This window comes from Sorghum bicolor, chromosome 1 (genome assembly GCF_000003195.3).
Source record: "Sorghum bicolor cultivar BTx623 chromosome 1, Sorghum_bicolor_NCBIv3, whole genome shotgun sequence".
Classification (NCBI taxonomy): domain Eukaryota; kingdom Viridiplantae; phylum Streptophyta; class Magnoliopsida; order Poales; family Poaceae; genus Sorghum; species Sorghum bicolor.
Window position 1 is genome coordinate 12,612,119 of NC_012870.2, and position 14,884 is coordinate 12,627,002.

At 45.2% G+C, this 14,884-nt stretch overlaps 1 protein-coding gene across 1 annotated transcript; it reads left to right on the forward strand.

Moving 5' to 3' along the window:
- LOC8062210 (probable glutathione S-transferase parA) lies at nucleotides 12,183-12,988 on the forward strand. Its single transcript, XM_002464128.1, has 2 exons — nucleotides 12,183-12,533; nucleotides 12,632-12,988. Exons 1-2 carry the CDS (start codon nucleotides 12,183-12,185, stop codon nucleotides 12,986-12,988), a joined length of 708 nt encoding a protein of 235 aa, XP_002464173.1.

Consider the following 14,884-nt stretch of genomic DNA (forward strand, 5'->3'; position numbering starts at 1 on the left):
ATAATTTCTGACGAGACTATTTAGCGAACGTTCAAAAAAGTTACAGTTAAAACTTAAGCATATAATTTAATTAAACCAATTTTAACATATAACTTAATAACTACAAGTTAAGCAAAAAATATAATAAACCAAATAGCTTATGTGCAAAAAGTTAGACATAAAAGATAATAATTATAAGTTAATATCTGCTAGTTACATGTAGAAAGTTAAACATAAAAGTTACGTGTAGAAAGTTAATAATTACAAATTATATGGTAAAAATTTACATCTAGCAATATAAAATAAGGCCTTATTTAGTTCGTAAAAATTTTCAAGATTCCTTGTCACGTCGAATCTTTGGTCGCATACATGGAGCATTAAATATAGACGAAAATAAAAACTAAATGTACAGTTTACCTGTAATTTGTGAGATGAATCTTTTGAGCCTAGTTACTCCGTGATTGGACAATGTTTGTCAAATAAAAACGAAATGCTACAGTAGCCAAAAATAAAATTTTTTACGAACTAAACAAGGCCTAAATGTTTTACTTTTCTATGACATCAGCAGTTATGGGAAAGCACGCTAGAAGGAAAGGTAGTTTGAACCTTTGTTACATCAAATCCAAGTAAACGATCGCCCAAATAAAATAAGAGTTGACAACATATATAAAAAGAAAAAATTGATAGACTTATATAAAAAATAAAAAGAAAAAAAATAAAAGAAAAAATTTAAAAATGTTTTATAACTTTTGTGTTTCAAAGTTTTGGCATAAGTGGTAAGTTATATGGTATAAGTCATATGGTGATAAGTTTTGCAAAGTGGTATACCAAGTTGATAGTATAATCTATAGAAATAAGTTATGTTCTATAACATATATGTATAACTTAGTTATCTTCTAAAACTGGAAAGTTGCGGAAATTATCATTTCCAAATAAGAAAAGTTGCGGGAGTAGCTAATTGTTCGCTAGATTCGTTACTGGTGAACGATTGTGGAATTGGATTTGCGCCACACAGCATCAGACGTGCGACACCGCCCGTGTGCATGATGCGTGTACTCTGACCCTACCACACGGATGTCTTGTTTACTTCCATCCAAAATCCCAAATTTTTTCAAGATTCTTTATCACATTGAATCTTTATATTGAATCTTTAGACGCATGCATAGAATATTAAATTTAAACGAAAATAAAAATTAATTACACAGTTTGGTTGAAATTTACGAGATAAATCTTTTGAGTCTAGTTAGACCATAATTAAATAATAATTACCACAAACAAACGAAAATACTACATTATCGTGAAATTTTTTTCCTCCGCACACTAAACACATACTCTGGCGGGCTGCGTGCGCACGAATCGCTGAGTCGGTTTGCCACAGCGTATAAAAAAAAAAAATCCCCGGGGAAGCCGAGAGGGGCCCTTATCAGGAGTTTATCAAGAGGGGCCAATGCATTTTTTACACAACGATGGTTTGCCAGAGCGTATACAAAAAAAAAAAAATTCCCCGGGGAAGCCGAGAGGGGCCCTTATCAGGAGTTTATCAAGAGGCGCCAATGCATTTTTTACACAACGAAGGAGCAGCATATACGGGGTGTTGCGAATGTAGGCGGTGTTTGTGCACTTTAGTAATTTCGTTTCTGTGTGATAATTATTATTTAACTATAGATTAATTAGACTCAAAAAATTCGTCTTATAAATTTCGATCAAAATATGAAATTCGTTTTTATTTTCATTTATATTTAATATTTTATACATACGTTTAAAGATTTTAGGTGGAAGTAAAACAGGGCCGTAGTTGCCACCGTACAAAAACGTGCGGATGGGTGGTGTATACTGTACTGGCGTGTGATCGCGTCCTGTGGTACCGACGATGCTGTCCCGTGCGATACGGGCTCGACCACCAGGCCTGGCTTTGGTTTCAGACTGTGTCGTAGCCGTGCGACGCACATGCGCTACTGGTCGTGTCCTGACGGATGCAGGCAGTGACCCGTGCATGCTGCATAGATGGCTGTTGCCGCAGCATAACCTGGGGCCCTGGCAACGCGTCGCGTGCAGGGAGTGGGAGAGACGGACGAGAGATCCGACCAAGCCGACCGCAGGCGCTCCAGTACCGCATGGGAGCCATGGACGGACGGACGGACGGATGCTGGGCGCTGTTCGCGCTACTGCCTGCGTGCGTTCCCTCTCTTCTGGTCAAACATGTGTGCGTGAAAAGCCGTGGGAAGCGGAGGGGGGCGAGGGGAGGGGAGCAGGCCGCGCAGGACAGGGTCAGCAGGTTCAGCCAGGGTGCAGGCCGAACAGTGGTTGGCCGATCGCGTCCCCGTCGCTGCAGCGTGGTGCGGTGCTGCACTGCTGCTGCTAGTGGAGCTGCCTGGGCGGCAACGCATGCATGCTGGTACGGGCAGACACCAGGCAGGCCGAACAGTGCAGTGCAGGGCAGGGCAAGGCAGCAGCCAGGGTTTCGAAAGGCCCGCCCGCGCGCATGCCACACGCCAGGCCTACGGCCTTGTTTATACTGTGGCTCTTTCGTTTGTTTGTGACAAATATTATCTAATCATGGACTAACTAAGATAAAAAGATTCGTCTCGTGATTTACTGCTAAACTGTGTAATTAGTTTTTATTTTCGTTTATATTTAATGTTTGATGCATGTGCCACAAGATTCGATATGACGGAGAATCTTGAAAATTTTTTGGTTTTCAGGTGAACTAAACAAGGCCTACCACTACCACTACTAGCGATTGCCCGGGCGGCCGCCGCAGCTGGTGCCTGGTGGTGGGTGGTGTGTAGTATTCGCCGCTCTCCCGAGGCTCCGATGGCAGGAGGCAAGGCGCGCGACGACGACGCAAAACGCCCGGTGTGACGCCGCGGCGCCCCCCGCAGCTCAGAGGCCAAAAGAGAGACCCGCTCCACGTCTGACGACGAGCGAGGTCAGGAGTAGGAGTACGCCAGACGGCATACGCAACGCAGCGCAGGATGCCATCTCTGCGTGTGCTGTGGCCTATGGCTATGGAAGTATGGAGACTCCCGAACAGTGGAGTCTGGAGAGCCCCCCGGCGCGTGTAGCACTTGCAGTCTTGCACAGTTGCACTGCCGCTACACGCGAACACGATCGTTGGACGGCGAAAGCAGTGTGCGTGTTTTCGCGGGCTGTCGCACTAACCGCGCTACGGGTTTTTTCGTCAGAGATCGAAGCAAAGCAACGTTCGAGTGTAATTAGGCCCAGAAAAATGGTTATTGAGTATTGACTAGATAGATAGGCCTGGCCCCGGTAGCTGGCAGCCTGGGCAAGTGTTCCTGGCTGGGCCTCAGTTTTTGACGATCACGAGCGAAGCCAAATTGCATCGCCCAAGCTAACTCCAACACCAACTCTCAGTTTTCACAACAAATCTCGAAATTTCCCCAACGAACCTGGGCCCTGTTTAGTTCAAAAAAATATATATATAAAATTTTTCAGATTTTCTATCGTATTGAATCTTGTGGCATATACACGAAGCATTAAATATAGATAAAAACAATAACTAATTACATAGTTTGTCTGTAATTTGTGAGACTAATTTTTTAAGCCTAGTTAGTTTATGATTGGACATTTTTTGTCGAATGCAAATGAAAGTACTACAGTGCTCGTTTTGCCAAAAAAAAAGTTAAAACTAAACAAGGCCCTGATCAATGCCAATGGAACAAAAGTAAAGCAATCAATGCCAAGATCGCACATGTCAACGTGATCTAATCCACATTGCTACTCTCTCTATTTCAAATTATAAGATGTCTTAATTTTTTTTACTATATATATCTAGATATAATATATATTTAAGTGCGTCACAAATTCTATGTATTTAGAAAAGCCATAACATTTTGTAGTTTGAAAATGATGTAGATTCAACTTAAATCAAACCATTTTTTATTTGATAAATTTTCATCCATAAAAATATCAAAATGTGACATCCAATAGGCCCATTAAAAATATGTCCAACAATGAATCTAATGGAGTTCATATAGGACCATAAATATTAGAATATTTTTTGAATAAATATTAAGATGGTACGTCTTCATACTCGACATCACTCACAATGCAAGACTCTATCACAGAGTCCAAGACAATTAGTTACATATTATTTATGGTATTTTGCTGATGCGACAATATATTTATTGAAGAAAGAGGTAGAAAAAATAAGACTCTAAGTCTTATTTAGACTCTAAGTCTATATTGTTCGAGATAATAAATAACTTTAGACTCTATGATAGAGTCTGTACTGTGAGTGTCTTAATAAAACTGAAGTTAAAACTCGTTGTATGGCCGGAGGTATAGGCCTGAACATATAATGATGAGCGGCCACCAATCATGTACAATGTAGCCATCCCATATTTCCCATTCCAACACATGCTAAAGTAGATCCAGGTGCAAGAGTGGCAGCCATCAAGAAACCGGCTTCACGGAAACGCCAGCGCTAGGTCTCCACGTCCCCCCTGCATCTACTCCTATGAGCCAGTTCGTGGATTGCCATTTGGGCCTCGCAAAAATTTTCAAGATTTCTCGTTACATCGAATCTTTGGTCATATGCATGGAGCATTAAATATAGACGAAAATAAAAATTAACTGTACAGTTTACCTGTAATTTGTGAGATGAATCTTCTGTGTCTAGTTACTCCGTGATTGGATAATGTTTGTCAAATAAAAACGAAATGCTACAGTAGCCAAAAACAAAAAATTTTGCTAACTAAAGAAAGCATTTGGCCCATTTCCATTTCGGCAACGGGGTCCACTGTCCACGCGGTGATATAAACGGCGGCGCCATGCCTGATGACTGCAAGGCAAGAAAGGGATAGCATAGCATCCACGAGGACGGGACAAATCGCAACTTTGAGACCAGAAACAGCCTTTTGTGAAGGAGGGAAAAAAAAACGTAGTACTTGCTTATCAAGAATCATAGTAGTGTCTGACAGTGGGAGTTAGCTTTGTCGCACAAGTGGTCGTCCATCTCTCTGTTGTTTCTAGAAGAGCAGAAGGATTAACGCAGCGTTTTGCTTTCGTTTAAGCCCTGATGCTTTTTTTAAGCTTATGCTACAGCGTCAGTCTGATGTTTTCTAATTTTTTTGATTCGTCCAGTTAGCAATTAAACTCTACTCCAGTTAGTAGGATGTATAAGATGTCGGGTTAAATGGACAATAAGTTGTCTTTCATCTCATCTTTTGTAGAGTTATGGATGACTATTGTTTAATGATGAATCAACTATATATCAGTGAAGCTAAGGACATATACTATTCATTGCTCTTCCTGATTGATCTTTGAAGGATGACCCAATGATTTCATAGTTTAAGGTTGAAAACTGAACTCTCATACAAGTTGAAGGTTGAAAAATGCACTTTACTCGGAAAACTATGTCATGGCTCAATCTCAATCCACGAATATGGGCCATTACATGTGGCTTAAATGGACAAGAAGTTGTGGTTTCATCTCATGTTTGGTATAGTTATGGTCTTAAGGACGACTATTGCTTAATGACGAGTATCATTGTGAAGTTAAGGACATATTGTACTATTCATTATTCTTCCTCATTGAAGGATGACTCAATGATTTCAGGTCACAAGAAAGGACAAAGAAATATGATGATGAATCTGAAGCTATCATAACTTAGATGCGCACAAAAGTCTCCACCATGATACAATTAACAGTGACCTGAGGCAAAGCTGTTCCTCGTCCCATGTTTGATGTTTCACACACCATATTAACAAATATTTCCGGTCATTGATGGAAGCACGAGCACATGATTATGGTGTGATGTATGTATTTCCATCAAATTGGAATACTAACAAAACATGCAACAATGTGGGGGGTTTTAGGTTAGTTTTCACAAAAAAAAAGTCAACATCACTTGTTTTTTTCCTCTGAATAAAAACTGCGGCAAACCGTCTGTTTTTTTTCTCGATCGGGTGTTTAACCCGTATTTCATTAAGAGGAGCGTAACCACATGTTACAGAGTTTGAAGGTATTGGCGAGCAGCCAATAGGCTAGGACACCTAGTTACTTGACCCAAGCGAACTAATTACAGAACGAAGACAAGACGCGACCAAGCCTGCGAAACCTCGAAGAGCGAAGAGTATCCCGCCTGTGCCCAATCTTCGGCCTCACGCGTGGTGTCATCGCGCAAACTGACCAGATTGGGTGCTGCCCGCCGACCAAAAACCTGGTCATTCTTGTGATTCCAAAGGTTCCATGCAATTAACAGGAAGACCGAGTCTGCCGACGGCCTTGATTCCTTGTCCACCCTCTTTCGCTGGCGCAGCCACCAAGTAGCTAGGTCCTCTTGTTCAGGAACCAGTGCCCCTAAGTCTATCGGCGAGAGCAGCGCATGCCACAGCTGTCTCGCAAGCGTGCATCCCAAGAACAGATGGCCGAGGGATTCCGGCGCCTGCGCACAGAGGGCGCAGTCATCCGTGTCCTGCAGCCCGTGACGTTTACGCCTCGCCGAAGTCCACAACCTGTTGTGCAGAGCCAGCCACCCGAAGAACTTAACCTTCAGTGGCACCCGCGCGCGCCACAGCTCCCTTGCTCCCAGCAGAGAGGTTGCTCCCGGCAAACCGTCTGTAAGGATTACATGCCTGCTCATGTGTTGTTTGGTGATTTAGATGACAATAAAGCACTACGGCAAACATAGTAACATGTGTCTTAAGATATGTGTTACATAGATACCAAATAAACATTATTAGATTAATCATGCCATATGTTTTCATTATAAAGCTATTTGTATATACAGGTTCCACGGTAAAAAGCCTAATCAACTGAACTACCTTCCGTTTCAAAATTTAGTACTAATTTACATGACTGATTAGTCATGCCCTTAGCTGTCTAGCAATCATCTTGACATAATCATTTCCTGGAGCTTCGCTGGAGAGTAAAGCCCGGTGTTTTCATTTCAGTCACCCTCATAGCATGCATGATTCAGACGGGGCAACACAGAATGTTTTCTCTCTGCTGCGTGCCAAGTGGTGCACCTGAGCACCATCAGTGTGGCCGATTGATTGCACCATAGAAGGCTCTGATTGAGCTGTTTTAAGGACTACTCGCAGCTGTTTTAATTGTGAGAATGACGTCAAGCTCGATCTCACCCTCTACTGTGGTATTTTTCTTGAGAACAAGGCTTTAATGTTCAATTCCAGCAGAGGGCCAGATGGGCTGAGGTGTTTGGCTTGGAGTAGCAGGTTTCCTGTATCATGGACTTAATCAATACAAGCACGCAATCAGTGTGAGTAGCCTGTCCAGCTCATGCAAAGTCAACGACTCAATGTGTCGTGCAAACACTTAAAATGTTCTTGTCTTGGAGCTCCTAAACCAACAGCTACGTACGTACTCCTAAAATGTTCTTGTCTTGGAGCTCCTAAAATGTTCTTGTCTCGTGCCAACAGTTTTGCCTGTATTGCGAAAATGCTATTGAAATTGGCGAATGTTCTTCTGACACGCAGTACAGCATAACACGCAGTACAGTTTGGGCGTTTGGCCTACATTGGTTAACAATAGGACGTTTTGCCTGTATTGCGAAAATGCTATTGAAATTGGCGAATGTTCTTCTGACATGATTTGCAGCAAACACAGGCCTTGTTTAGTTCACCCAAAAAACCCAAAAATTTTCAAAATTTCTTATCACATCGAATCTTTCGACATATGCATGAAGCACTATATATAGATGAAAATAAAAACTAATTGCACAGTTTAACTGTAAATCGCGAGACGGATCTTTTAACCATAGTTAGTCCATAATTGGACAATATTTACCACAAACAAACGAAAGTGTTACAGTAGCGAAATCCAAAATCTTTTCGTACCTAAACAAGGCCACAGCCGCGAGATTACTCTGCATCCAATCCAAGTTTGAAAGTGTAAGCGCAACGCAGACGCAGACGCAGCTCATTGTTCGACTGAGATTGCCGCACATGTCACCTGTTTGCGCGGCACGCGCGGCGACCACCGGACCAGCATACGGCTGCACCTAGATCCAGCAGCATTTTGCGGCAGGCCCCGCCGCCGGCGCATGCGCATGGTACGGTACTACGGTGGGTCGCTTGCCGCTGCCGGTGGCCGAGCGCCGCTACCCTGTTCACCTAAACACTTGTGGGTCGGGACGGGACGTCGGGTGGCGGGTGCCCGTGCCCTCCTCCGCAGGTCGCGTGCGCGCGCGCCCACCCTGCCTTCTGCTCCATGGCACACGGCTGGCTCATCTCATGCAGTCATGCCGGCATATACTATGCCGCAGCATAAAACACAACACTAGTGCTGCTGCAAGGCCCTGGGCCCTGGCACTCTCCAGAGTCCATGCACAACACACATGCGCCGGTGCTATTATTAGTCATCAATCATCATTAAACCCATGACACGACACGACGACGACAAAGGCCGTGTTTAGTTCCTCAACGAAATATTTCGCGACAATGTAGCACTTTCGTTTGTTTTGGGTAATTATTGTCCAACTATGAACTAACTAGGCTAAAAAGATTCGTCTCGTAAATTTCGACCAAACTATGCAATTAATTTTTATTTTCATCTATATTTAATATTTCTTACATACGTTTAAATATTCGATGTAACAGGAAATCTTGAAAATTTTTGACTTTTCAGGTGGAACTAAACAAGGCCAAAGCCACCACGCCACTATTTCCATCTCAAGCAAAACCAAATCACATCACATCAGCTAGCTACTCCTATCACCACATAGCAGCTATAGATAGCAGTGTGCCACTCCTACTCCACCAAACCCCTATAAAAAGGACAGGTACATGTACATGCTACCAGTACCAGACGCACACTCTCGAGCCACTCGGCCACAGGAGTCAGAGGAGTCCCGAACACCACCAAAGGTCTCGATTGCGAGCCAATTGGCCATTGTCACACTGGTCGTCTCGTCGTGGCAGCGCAGTACAAGCTTCCTAGTCCTAGCGATGTTTGGTGTGGTGGGCACGCGCACGCTGCCGCGGCGGCACCGGCAGGCCATCGCCAGGGTCACCGTCTCGGCGCTGGTGGCCTCGCTGCCGCTGCTCTACCTGTCGCTGCTGCGGCCACCGCCGGCCGCGCTGGCAGGGGACACCGCCTTCTGGTTCCTCATGTCCAACTGCGTCATCGCTGCCATCGTCGCCACCGCCGACGACGCCGGCGCGCTCTTCTTCGGCTCCTCCAACGACGACGATCCTTGTAACGATGTGGCGGCTGTTAACGATCCAGCTGTCGTGACTATGAAAGTTGGGGGCGTCCAAGAAGAGGTGGCCGGCACCGGCAGTAACCCCATGGGCCTTGTTGCGTCGCCTTTTCTGATCCCAGCTGAAACTGAAACTGGAGGAGATGCAGCGAACAGGGTAGGCACCGACCTGCAGCCAAACCACATGCATGTTTCGGTACTCCTGCAGCGAGATGAGCAACACGAGCCGGCGACGATCGAGCCGACCGCCGACAAGAACAACCCCGCCGTGACGATGGCGGTGATGGAAGGCCACGGAGAAGAAGATGGAGAAATAGCTAGCCCCACGCCGGCTTCCGGCGGAGCATTGGCTGAGCCGCCAGAGCCAGAGACAGAACCATGGGTGGTGCCGAAGCTTCTGACAAGCAAGAGCCTCCCTGATCAGGAGGTGCAGGAGGAGGAGGAAGCAGCTGACGAGGAGTGGCCAGTGGCACTGTATTCTCGTCCACCGGACATAGTGGCACACGGCATGGGCGAGAAACTCCGGCGGTCGGCGACGGATGGGAGCAAGTCGGTGGCAGAGGAGAGCGAGTACTGGCAACTGAGCGACGAGGAGCTCAACAGGAGGGTGGAGGATTTCATTGCGCGGTTCAACAAGCAGATGAGGCTACAGATCGAGCAGGAGGCAGGAGTCTGATGTCTGATCATCAGTTCTAGCTGTTATACTGTGCCTTCCTTCCTACCTATAGGATTTAGACAGTTAGTTACCGTGTAGTCTATACAAATCTAGAGTGCGTAGGCTTTGTTATAGTCGGAGTTATATCATGTACACATACAGTATACATATGCATGGTTATTCATGTACACATGTTGATATATATACATGTACGCCTTAAAGTTAGACTCTGTTCGCCTGTCTCACAGCTAGTATTACTTATAATAAATCAGCGAATATTACTTTTAGCTATAATTTTTAGATAAACAATTAGTCATCGAGGTGGAGACATTGAGGCAACTGCTGCAGGAATTTCCTCTGTTTTGAGGTAGCCATGGGAGGAGAATACGAGAGGACTGAGGATCTGGGAGGGGCCAAATAACGTGGGTGCAGACAAGGTGCGTGAGCTTAATCACGTCAAGAAGTCCCGGGAGGTGAAGCAGGACTGCAGGAGATAGAAGATTATCGTTTGCTGCTCATGGAACGGTGAGAGCCTTGAAATAGTAGAGAGATGGAAGTGTAAGCTTGACCACTGAGGCCAATATGATGTGACATTGTTGTGTCAAAGCAGCACTACAAACCCATCCAAGAGCCATTTAAACACTATTAGATGTTTTTGTCAGCCGTTCAGCCGAATCTACTAGCCATTCAACAGTGTTTTTGTCTCATAATAAAGCAGCAAACAATATTATTTGTCATGACTTATCAGTCAAACGAATGAGGTGATAATATAGGATTTTATAGTTGAGAGGTTGTAGTCAACCTTGATATGTTAAGGATTATGCAATTTTTTTCTAGCATTTGTTGACTCACCATCATGTCAGCACCCACATAATACGACATGTCAGCAAATCCGCCTTCAAAACCACCGAAGGAGTTATTTATATAATTTTAAGAAGTAAAATGTTCGTTTCTATAGATAGTTAAAGGGGTTAAGTCAACTTTTTATAAAAAAAAAAACATCGACCACCACCCAAACCATGTTAAGCAAACTTTTTATGGCACATGTTTGTGCCTTTAATATATGTTTATTTAAAACTTTAGCTTAAAGTCCTTGTTGTAGCTCATGTGTAGTTATATTAGGCTTAAAGTCTTCGTTACTATTTTCAACACAAAAGTATTAAAAAATTGGGACATAAAACTCGTAGCCACGTACTCCTACATCCGGTTCGATTCACATCAGCAGGCTTCCCGGCTGGCCGCTGTTGGGCCATTCGGCCCATATTCGTGAGATTGTCGATAGACCTTAAAAGTCCACTTGGTCAGATGCTCCCAACAACCGAAACTGAAAAAACCCAGTCTTTTATCCAAGAGAAGAAGAATTCCGTCCCAGCGTTTAAACTTCAAAAGTCAGTGTACTAACTGAATATTCAGGATATTTTTTTTGCAATCACTACTTTACTCGGAATATACATAACGAAATACTAGAAAAGTGCTCCTATGTATTTGCTCCTTATATATCCTGGAGACCTCATCGATGAGGTAATCAAATTACTATATCCAGTTAACCTTGGAATTCACAACACGATACAATATTATATGACATTGACAAGAATCATCATAGCAAGACTATCCCGGCTTTGCAGGTGTTCTATTTTAATTTGATTGTATATATTGTTAAGGTTTAGTGTTTTATTTACCTCCACCAAACTGACACCCGGTTTTAATTTGATTGTATATTATGAAGGTTTAGTGCTTTATTTACCTCCACCAAACTGATGACACCGGGTGGCCTCGGAACATCCGGCGTACGTCCACAACGACGAAGATGCATGGACGGACGGGTAACTTAGTCGCAGCGCCACTGCTGGGACGAGCCCGGGAGCCGCATGGCATGAGGCTGTGCATCATAGCGTGACTTATTTCTACCGGCTTGCAAACAAGCAAGTACCGAGCTAGGGACATGCATGCGCGCATATCGAGCATCCAGCAAGCAGAGCAAGACAGCAGACACGACGAAGCACCGGCGGTTTCAGAGGCAGAAACGGACAATTTATCAGCAACGAAATCATCGACGACATGCATCGATCGATGCCGCATTATCATTGATGCGGTCGATGACCTATCAGCATATGCTGTTGATTTTTACACCACCAAGAAACATGACATCACCCCCCGGCAGTCGATCGGCACGTCCAAAGAGCACCCTCTGCTATATATATATAGGCATGGAGTCGATCGACGAAGGCATCGGCAATGCAAGCTCCGACGATCCGGTCATCAGCCAGCAATCGATCGAGCTAGTATATATAGTGTCGTTAACCGGCCGCGGCCGGCACATCTGATCGATCAGATTCTTAGAAACTTCCAAGGGAGGCGGCGGCAATGGAGGGAGACAAGGCTAACGGCGCCAGCAGCGGCGGCGGCGTGGTGCTGCTCAACTGCTTCGTGAGCCCCTTCGGCAACCGCGTCCGCATCGCGCTGAAGCTCAAGGGCGTGGCGTACGAGGAGAAGGCCGAGAACCTGGCGGCCAAGAGCCCGCTGCTGCTGTCCTCCAACCCCGTCCACGGCCAGGTCCCCGTCCTCATCGTCGGCGGCAAGCCCGTGTGCGAGTCCCTCGTCATCCTCGAGTTCATCGACGACGCCTTCTCCGCCGCGGGCAAGCCGCCGCTCCTCCCCGCCGACCCCTACGCACGCGCCCACGCCCGGTTCTGGGCCTCTTACGTCGACACCAAGGTCTCGTCGTCCGTCCATCCATCGATGGATGATCTATCATCGATCGCGAGATCACTAGCTAGCTAGGCTTCTAATATATACGATCCGTGTGCATGCAGCTGAATGCGGCCGGGATGCGCGTGTGGCGGGCGCCCAAGGGGGCGGCGGCGGCGGTGGAGGAGGCGAAGAAGGACGCGGTGGCGGCGCTGAAGACGCTGGAGGCCGAGCTGGGCGGGAAGCCCTACTTCGGCGGGGACGCGCTGGGCTACGTGGACGTTGCGCTGGTGCCCTTCGCGCCGTGGTTCCTGACCTACGAGCGGTTCGGCGGCTTCACCGTCGCCGGCGAGTGCCCGGCGCTGGCGGCGTGGGCGGACCGCTGCGTCAAGGAGAACGTGTGCGTGGCCGAGTCGCTGCCGGAGGCGGAGCACGTGTTCCAGTTCGTGTGCGGCATGAGGAAGGCGTTCGGCCTCGACTAGGCGCGCGCGCGGCCGGCCGGCCGGCCGGCACGTACGTACGCGGCTGGGGAGCTGCTGGCTGAGGCTGGCTTTGGTTTGCACGCGCGCCCGCCGCGCGATTATTATTTGATGCACCATCGTGCACACGCACGTTGACGCAGGCATGATCCATGATTCTCCGTGCATCATGTCGTCGTCACAGAGCTTGTCATTGCTTGGCTATTGTTACGCGCGTCGTTTATATATATGTGCGCACTCGTGTTTTTAGATATTTCTGTGTTCCTTAATTATTTTGTTTCCGCGACGTACGGTTTGGTAAACATTTGCAGTTTTTCTTTTTCTTTTTTCTGGAGAGATTGATGATGCTATAAAATACGGTTTGGTAAACATTTGTAGTTGTAATTTCTATTTTTCGAGGAGATCATGCATAAATAAAATAACCTATAGTTTCTCTTTTTTTTTTCCGGGAGAGATCGATGTAATCACTGATTGACAAAATAAGGGCTAAGTTTTTACCTAAGTGGAAAGGAAGGCTGCTATCAACAGCAAGGAGGGAGACATTGGTTAAAACAGTGCTTTTTATCATTTGTCAGTTTTATTGGAGTAGAAATAGTTAATCAAAAGGATCAATTGTTTGTGATGGAGTTTTTCTGTGGTGGGGCGAGACACTAGATAAAGTGTATGGTGACCACTCAATCATCAATTGGCCGACAACATGTCTCCCCAAAGTTAAAAGGCGAGCTAGGGAGATCTTGAACATTTTGCAAGAGTGCTGGGACTTCGGTGGTTGTGGTTCCAGTGAAGCCGAAGGAAGGGCATGGAACAAGCTAGACTTACCTTGTGATAGTCTAGACATGAAGTTGTTTGCTTCTTCGACCGTGTTGAACAATTTGGGATGAACATTTGCTAAATTCTAGACATCTTCCTCGATTGAGGGGGAAACTCTAAAAAATCTTGCCCCAATGCTATTCAAGAAATCAAGGAGAAAGAACATTACTGTATACAAAGCTTTGAAGAATAGTCGTTGGATGTCTCATATCACGCCCCTACAGACACCACAGGAGACGAGAGAGTACATCATTATTTGGGAGGCGGTAGGACAAACTCAGCCAAATGAAAGTATCGAGGATAGTATTCGTTGGTGATGGATGGTGGATGGTGAATACACAACCAAGAGTGCGTACCATATCCAATTTGAAGGAACTTTCAGCAAAATGAAGCTCATGTCAATTTAGGAGGTGTTTGGGACTGCTCCACAAACTTCACCATAGAGCAGCTCCACGAAAAACTGGAGTTCGTGGAGTACCTCTTTAGGTGCTCTCACAACTCCACTCTTTTTCATCGAACTGAGTGCGTGGAGCTGAAACCGTTTGACTAAAAAACATGGAGCGGAGCAGTCCCAAACACAATCTTAGAAAGCAAAGGCAGAACCCAAATGCTGTTTTTTTACTTGGACTTTACTGCATAGAAAGATCCTTACCGCTAACAATTTAATTAAACAGATTAAACCCAATGATCCGATCTACAAGCTTGTGCAAAGATTTGTGCAAAGATTGCAGACACATTTGTGCAAAGATTGCACTTTTGCTAATGAAGTACGGTCCATTTTAAAGCAGTGGCTAGGTCTTTCTGTGATTGATACAATAGGAATGGTGGGGGTCACTTCATAAATATCGGTGAAAGTGCCAAGCAAAGTTCGACATACGTTATGATTTATATTTGGTGGGACACTTAGATTAGAAGGATCATAATAGAAGGACTTTTTAAAACAAATTATTGCAGCCAAAACAAATTGCTCTTTTATACAAGGAGGATATACAACAATACCAATTGGCAATGATATCTAATACAATGCAAGTGTAGATGTTTACACCGAATCTGCCACAGCCAAGTAAATGAGTTGTTTCTTTTCGTGTT